The sequence below is a fragment of the Neolamprologus brichardi genome, chromosome 12, assembly GCF_056152115.1.
Source record: "Neolamprologus brichardi isolate AB-2024 chromosome 12, ASM5615211v1, whole genome shotgun sequence".
NCBI classification, from domain to species: Eukaryota; Metazoa; Chordata; class Actinopteri; order Cichliformes; family Cichlidae; genus Neolamprologus; species Neolamprologus brichardi.
In genome coordinates this window covers 7,000,967-7,008,616 of record NC_142115.1, presented here as the reverse complement: position 1 = coordinate 7,008,616, position 7,650 = coordinate 7,000,967, and the positions used below count along the sequence as shown (strand labels likewise).

Sequence of the window (7,650 nt, the reverse complement as noted above, 5' to 3'; positions counted from 1 at the left end):
TCACTTTTGTCCAGGGTGGAAGATGCCATGCTGGAGATTGACTCTGTATGGCTTTTCAATGTTGATACTTGGGAACCTGTTGGAGAGGCCAGGGTTGAAAAAGGGATGCCGTAGAACCTGAGAGGGTGTTATCCGCTGGTGTGCATCCAAGGCCAACATCTCTTTAATTAGGCTGACAAATAATCGTTGGCCATCTTCTGGTCCTCGTCTAAACATCATTATTTGTTCGAGGTCATCCAGACGCGTCAGTTTTATGTATCTTGTCTCCAAAGATTCATATCCTGTCTCGTATTTAAATTGTTGGGCGGTCTTAAATGTCCAGCGTTGTTGGTTGTAGTTGTCGTTGTCTTTTGTGAAATAGTCTCCAGTGTACACGCCAGGATCGAGAACATGATCTGGTGGCTGACCCTGAGTCTCTATGATGAATTTCAAAACATCATAATATTTTTTTCCAGGGTAGAGTGGCACCCCTGTAACAAGCTCAACAGCCACCAGCCCCAGAGACCACATGTCACATGCTTCGTTATAGGGAAGGCCAAGCATAACCTCAGGCGCACTATAACCAACTGTCCCCACACGGTCACCAGGCATCACTGCAGACGCAGGACATGCGAGGCCAAAGTCTATAAGTCTGACTTTGACTGGAGACTCATAGCGATTTACAACCATGATGTTTCCAGGTTTGAGGTCAGCGTGCACTATTCCCAAAGAACCCAGGTGGGACAGAGCATTTGTGAGTTGACCTAAAATTGGCCTGACTTCGCTTATGGGGAGACGCCGGTTATTCGGGTCCCCTATGTAGTCCCACAGGCATTGATCTAGGAGTTCAAATTTCAGGCAAACTCGCTCTCTGTCAAGGAAAAAGCCGTTCCATTGAACAATGTTGGCAGCATCTGGAGCCAACCTTCGCAGCTGCTCCAGGATGAAAATTTCCTTTTTTGCTTGTTGCAGAATATCAGTGCGGTTCTTGTTCACCTTAATAGCCACAGCTTGGTTGGTTTTGGTATCACGGCATTTGGCTACAATACCAAAGCCCCCTTCTCCGAGGAAAGCCTCTACCTTGTAGTGGTTTCCCAAAATGCTCCCTTCAACTATTTCAAGCTCATCTGAGCTGAAGGATGGGCTGGCTGATGTGTAGACGAATACTTGCTGAGAAAATTCAACCGAGTTTTGAAAACTGCAGTTGATTTTCTCTGATCTCTTGCATTTCAAGTTTGAAGGGTGCTGAAAGACCACCGGGTTTTGTGGTCTTTCAGCACGCATGTCAATGCAAGGGGAACTCTTAGGGTTGAAAAAGGGATGCCGGAGAACCTCCGACGGTGTTATGCGCTGGTTTGCATCCAAGGCCAACATCTGTTTAATTAAGCTTACAAACAAACGTTGGCCATTTTCAGGTCCTCTTCTAAACATCATTACTTGTTCGAGGTCATCGAGACGTGTCAGTTTTATGTATCTTGTCTCCAGGGACTCATATCCTGTCTCGTACTTAAATTGTTGGTCAGTCTTAAATGTCCAGCGCTGTTGGTTGTCGTTGTCTTCAATGAAATAGTCTTCAGTGTACACGCCAGAGTCTAGAACATGATCTGGTGGCTGACCCTGAGTCTCTATGATGAATTTCAAAACATCATAGTCTTCATTTCCAGGGTAGAGTGGCACCCCTGTACCAAGCTCAACAGCCACCAGCCCCAGAGACCACATGTCACTTGCTTCATTGTAAGGAAGGCCAAGCATAACTTCAGGTGCACTATAACCAACCGTCCCCACACGGTCACCAGGCATCACTGCAGACGCAGGACATGCGAGGCCAAAGTCTATCAGTTTGACTTTGATGGGAGACTCATGGTGGTTTACAACCATGATGTTTCCAGGTTTGAGGTCAGCGTGCACTATTCCCACAGAACCCAGGTGGGACAGAGCATTTGTGAGCTGACCTAAAATTGGCCTGACTTCGCTTATGGGGAGACCCTGGTTTTTCCGGTCCCCTATATAGTCCCACAGGCATTGATCAAGGAGTTCGAACTTTAAGCAAACCCGCTCTCCATCGTGGAAAAAGCCGTTCCATTGAACAATGTTGGCGGCATCTGGATCCAACCTTCTCAGCTGCTCCAGGATGAAAAGTTCCAGTTTTGCCTGTTGCAGAATATCAGGGTCGCTCTTGTTGACTTTAATAGCCACAGCTCGGTTGGTCATGGTATCACGACATTTGGCTACAATACCAAAGCCCCCTTCTCCAAGGAAAGCCTCTACCTTGTAGTGGTTTCCCAAAATGCTCCCTTTAACTATTCCAAGCTCATTTGAGCGGAAGGATAGGTTAGCTGACATGGTGAAATGTGTCGGCTTGGTCAGTGAATTGCTTAGTAACGCGAAATTCTCTCAAAACTCTCCAAAAGGGTTTGCTTACTGTCAGGTCAAGGTCCGTTGAGCAGCAAAGTTTAACAGAGCAAAGCTCCTATTTAAGGGTTTTCTCTGTCAGCAAGATGATGACATCACAAGGGATCAAAGGCATTCTACTTTGGATCAAAGGCATTCTATTTTTGATCAATGGCATTCTATTTTTTCAGTTGAAACACTGAAAAAAATAGTGTTTCAACAGGGCAGGCTGGCGCCCTGTGGGAGGCAGAGGTGATAGGGTAAGGATGCAGAGGATAAGAAAAGATCTTATCTGTCAGCTCATCAGCGAGCAGCCGCAGAATCACAGGTGCAGCTTGGCAGGGGATGGAGAGTGAAGACAAAATCAACAATGACTTATGGCAGGGGTGTCAAACTCAAATACACAGTGGGCCAAAATTCAAAACTGGAACAAAGTCGCGGGCTAACATTAATATTTATTGAAAAAAAAATCTTCCTCCAGATATAAGAATGAATCTTTTCTTATGGACTCAAATAAGTTTTGCTGGAAAACTGAATATGGAACAAGCAAAGCTTAATACTAAACAATATATATATTAGCTGTATAATACCAGTAGGCCAGCTCTAATAGTCATTTGGTATGGCTTTGCGGGCCAAATGTAATTAGGCTGCGGGCCAAATTTGGCCCACGGGCCAGAGTTTGACACCTATGACTTATGGCAAAGTTACAGTCTCAATGTTATTCTTTATTTTTTCTCAGTGTCTTCTTGAGGGACAGTATGTGTATATGTGTGCGTGATATTAAATGAATGTTTAAATGCAGGTTATTGTGCAGACTCAGCACAGAGCATCAAAGAGTTGATTTGTAGTGTGTCACATCAGTGTGGTGGCAGCTGTCCTGGCAGCCATTTTTGGAATTCCATAAGATACTATGATTCATATCAGTATGTCACACATAAACACATCGTATTGAATGACACAAAAACAGAATCTTATGAGAATTATAAGATTCTGCTAACATTCTGTCCACATTTGATAACCTGCTTAGTGATGTGAAATCATCATCAATGTGTGTGGGCAAAACAGAAGCAACTTTGGATTTCTAACTACAAATCCATTCTCTCTTGTTTCTTTTTGTCTTTATCCCACTCTAAAAGTTGGATGTAACAGTGAGACCAAATTCACAACCCAATAGAAACAGATCCAGGTACATTTACAGCAATATTCAAACTGAATACAGGCTGCTGGCCATTGACACGTAGTATCCTTTTGACTTGAAGTCACCTGGAACTGTAGCTGTGCTGTAAACAAATAATGAAGCACAGTTTGACCAGAATAAGAACTAGAATCTTTAACACACTAAGATAATAAAATACACAAGCTATTTGGCTGGTAACTGGCAATCTAGCCTATACTACTTAATATTCATTAACCTATTTAAAAAGCACTTTTGCTCTGTTTCAGGTAAAGTGTAAATCTGCACCTCTGATTTGTGTGATTACATTTTCTCTTTTCTTTTTCTGCTGCAGCAGCCAAAGTCTGATTTATTAATGACAAACCAGTGGTAGAAGCATCATAACATCAAGAAAACTGGACAGTTAAAGGATTTTTCTTTTTACATAAAAAAGAAAAAAATGTTTGATGATCTGAAATGTTTAAGTGTGACAAACATACAAATAAATAGGAAAACGCTTTTTCACACCATTGTCATATAAAAGACTTACTTCCTTCATTCTGTTCATTGACCCCACTGTGGACCACTAAAATTTTGTATACTATGTAGTATATACCTTATTTACTTTATTTATTAAATTTTGGGTTTGTTTTGTTTTTTTGCACTACATTAGACAACATCAAAATAGCGTTGTCAAAAATGACAATAGCGTTGGCATTTTTGTTATTTGTGTTTTGTAATCTTTATGAAAACCTAGAAAAAAAACACCTCTTAATCTTTGGTATATGGCGAGGCGCTGTGGACATCCAAGTTTGTGATTGTGTAGATTTTTCAAATCAATACCATGGTTGCATCTACTGAAAATCTCGGTGAAGCTTAAATCTCAGTGACCTTGACTTCAAGGTCAGAGGTCAACTTTTCTGAAAATCGGAGGAGTTTCACATTTATAACACAGGTATGTCTACTAGGAGGCTGAAGGGTAGCACTATATATTTATAAACAATCAAAAACAACAATTTAGTTCCAATTTGTATGGAATTTATTTCTGTAAACATGGTGTTTTAGGTCGGATTAAAGGACTGATGTGATGGTAAGGTGTCCGCTGCTCTGCTTTGAATATTGGTACGCTTTTTTTTTTTAAATTTTCACAAGAATTGCTAGTTCCCCTAGAGTTTTGGCCACCCCAGCAATCAGAAGATTCCCTATGAGCAAGCATTTAGCGACAGTGGGAAGGAGAAACTCCCTTTAAAAAGGAAGAAACCTTCGACAGAACCAGGCTCAGGAAGGGACAGTCATCTGCTGCGACTGGTTGGGGTGGGGGGAGTGAAAATTAAAAAAAAAAAAAAAAAAAGCCAAAGTGATAATTATTGGAGCAGCTTAATTAATGTTTCCAGTGTAATTTGCTGTTAATATCCTTTTCCAACCCCAGTTTGTATTTTTATCACTTTTGTCCAGGGTGGAAGATGCCATGCTGGAGATTGACTCTGTATGGCTTTTCAATGTTGATACTTGGGAACCTGTTGGAGAGGCCAGGGTTGAAAAAGGGATGCCGTAGAACCTGAGAGGGTGTTATCCGCTGGTGTGCATCCAAGGCCAACATCTCTTTAATTAGGCTGACAAATAATCGTTGGCCATCTTCTGGTCCTCGTCTAAACATCATTATTTGCTCGAGGTCATCCAGACGCGTCAGTTTTATGTATCTTGTCTCCAAAGATTCATATCCTGTCTCGTATTTAAATTGTTGGGCGGTCTTAAATGTCCAGCGTTGTTGGTTGTAGTTGTCGTTGTCTTTTGTGAAATAGTCTCCAGTGTACACGCCAGGATCGAGAACATGATCTGGTGGCTGACCCTGAGTCTCTATGATGAATTTCAAAACATCATAATATTTTTTTCCAGGGTAGAGTGGCACCCCTGTAACAAGCTCAACAGCCACCAGCCCCAGAGACCACATGTCACATGCTTCGTTATAGGGAAGGCCAAGCATAACCTCAGGCGCACTATAACCAACTGTCCCCACACGGTCACCAGGCATCACTGCAGACGCAGGACATGCGAGGCCAAAGTCTATAAGTCTGACTTTGACTGGAGACTCATAGCGATTTACAACCATGATGTTTCCAGGTTTGAGGTCAGCGTGCACTATTCCCAAAGAACCCAGGTGGGACAGAGCATTTGTGAGTTGACCTAAAATTGGCCTGACTTCGCTTATGGGGAGACGCCGGTTATTCGGGTCCCCTATGTAGTCCCACAGGCATTGATCTAGGAGTTCAAATTTCAGGCAAACTCGCTCTCTGTCAAGGAAAAAGCCGTTCCATTGAACAATGTTGGCGGCATCTGGAGCCAACCTTCGCAGCTGCTCCAGGATGAAAATTTCCTTTTTTGCTTGTTGCAGAATATCAGTGCGGTTCTTGTTCACCTTAATAGCCACAGCTTGGTTGGTTTTGGTATCACGGCATTTGGCTACAATACCAAAGCCCCCTTCTCCGAGGAAAGCCTCTACCTTGTAGTGGTTTCCCAAAATGCTCCCTTCAACTATTTCAAGCTCATCTGAGCTGAAGGATGGGCTGGCTGATGTGTGGACGAATACTTGCTGAGAAAATTCAACCGAGTTTTGAAAACTGCAGTTGATTTTCTCTGATCTCTTGCATTTCAAGTTTGAAGGGTGCTGAAAGACCACCGGGTTTTGTGGTCTTTCAGCACGCATGTCAATGCAAGGGGAACTCTTAGGGTTGAAAAAGGGATGCCGGAGAACCTCCGACGGTGTTATGCGCTGGTTTGCATCCAAGGCCAACATCTGTTTAATTAAGCTTACAAACAAACGTTGGCCATTTTCAGGTCCTCTTCTAAACATCATTACTTGTTCGAGGTCATCCAGACGTGTCAGTTTTATGTATCTTGTCTCCAGGGACTCATATCCTGTCTCGTACTTAAATTGTTGGTCAGTCTTAAATGTCCAGCGCTGTTGGTTGTTGTTGTCTTCAATGAAATAGTCTTCAGTGTACACGCCAGAGTCTAGAACATGATCTGGTGGCTGACCCTGAGTCTCTATGATGAATTTCAAAACATCATAGTCTTCATTTCCAGGGTAGAGTGGCACCCCTGTACCAAGCTCAACAGCCACCAGCCCCAGAGACCACATGTCACTTGCTTCATTGTAAGGAAGGCCAAGCATAACTTCAGGTGCACTATAACCAACCGTCCCCACACGGTCACCAGGCATCACTGCAGACGCAGGACATGCGAGGCCAAAGTCTATAAGTTTGACTTTGATGGGAGACTCATGGCGGTTTACAACCATGATGTTTCCAGGTTTGAGGTCAGCGTGCACTATTCCCACAGAACCCAGGTGGGACAGAGCATTTGTGAGCTGACCTAAAATTGGCCTGACTTCGCTTATGGGGAGACCCTGGTTTTTCCGGTCCCCTATATAGTCCCACAGGCATTGATCAAGGAGTTCGAACTTTAAGCAAACCCGCTCTCCATCGTGGAAAAAGCCGTTCCATTTAACAATGTTGGCGGCATCTGGATCCAACCTTCTCAGCTGCTCCAGGATGAAAAGTTCCAGTTTTGCCTGTTGCAGAATATCAGGGTCGCTCTTGTTGACTTTAATAGCCACAGCTCGGTTGGTCGTGGTATCACGACATTTAGCTACAATACCAAAGCCCCCTTCTCCAAGGAAAGCCTCTACCTTGTAGTGGTTTCCCAAAATGCTCCCTTTAACTATTCCAAGCTCATTTGAGCGGAAGGATGGGTTAGCTGACATGGTGAAATGTGTCGGCTTGGTCAGTGAATTGCTTAGTAACGCGAAATTCTCTCAAAACTCTCCAAAGGGGTTTGCTTACTGTCAGGTCAAGGTCCGTTGAGCAGCAAAGTTTAACAGAGCAAAGCTCCTATTTAAGGGTTTTCTCTGTCAGCAAGATGATGACATCACAAGGGATCAAAGGCATTCTACTTTGGATCAAAGGCATTCTATTTTTGATCAATGGCATTCTATTTTTTCAGTTGAAACACTGAAAAAAATAGTGTTTCAACAGGGCAGGCTGGCGCCCTGTGGGAGGCAGAGGTGATAGGGTAAGGATGCAGAGGATAAGAAAAGATCTTATCTGTCAGCTCATCAGCGAGCAGCC

At 43.3% G+C, this 7,650-nt stretch overlaps 2 protein-coding genes across 2 annotated transcripts; both read right to left on the bottom strand.

The window, feature by feature from the left end:
- LOC148100144 (uncharacterized) lies at window positions 1-2,322 on the bottom strand. The gene has a single exon (XM_087848957.1). It carries the CDS (start codon window positions 2,320-2,322, stop codon window positions 1-3), a length of 2,322 nt encoding a protein of 773 aa, XP_087705083.1.
- Window positions 2,323-4,924: 2,602 nt separating this feature from the next.
- Window positions 4,925-7,316, bottom strand: LOC148100143 (uncharacterized). Its single transcript, XM_087848958.1, has one exon. It carries the CDS (start codon window positions 7,284-7,286, stop codon window positions 4,965-4,967), a length of 2,322 nt encoding a protein of 773 aa, XP_087705084.1. The 5' UTR covers window positions 7,287-7,316; the 3' UTR covers window positions 4,925-4,964.
- Window positions 7,317-7,650: the final 334 nt, after the last annotated feature.

Excerpts from the sequence above, each read along its gene's own strand:
- LOC148100144 (XM_087848957.1), bottom strand. The coding sequence starts at position 2,322 with ATGTCAGCTAACCTATCCTTCCGCTCAAATGAGCTTGGAATAGTTAAA.
- LOC148100143 (XM_087848958.1), bottom strand. The coding sequence starts at position 7,286 with ATGTCAGCTAACCCATCCTTCCGCTCAAATGAGCTTGGAATAGTTAAA.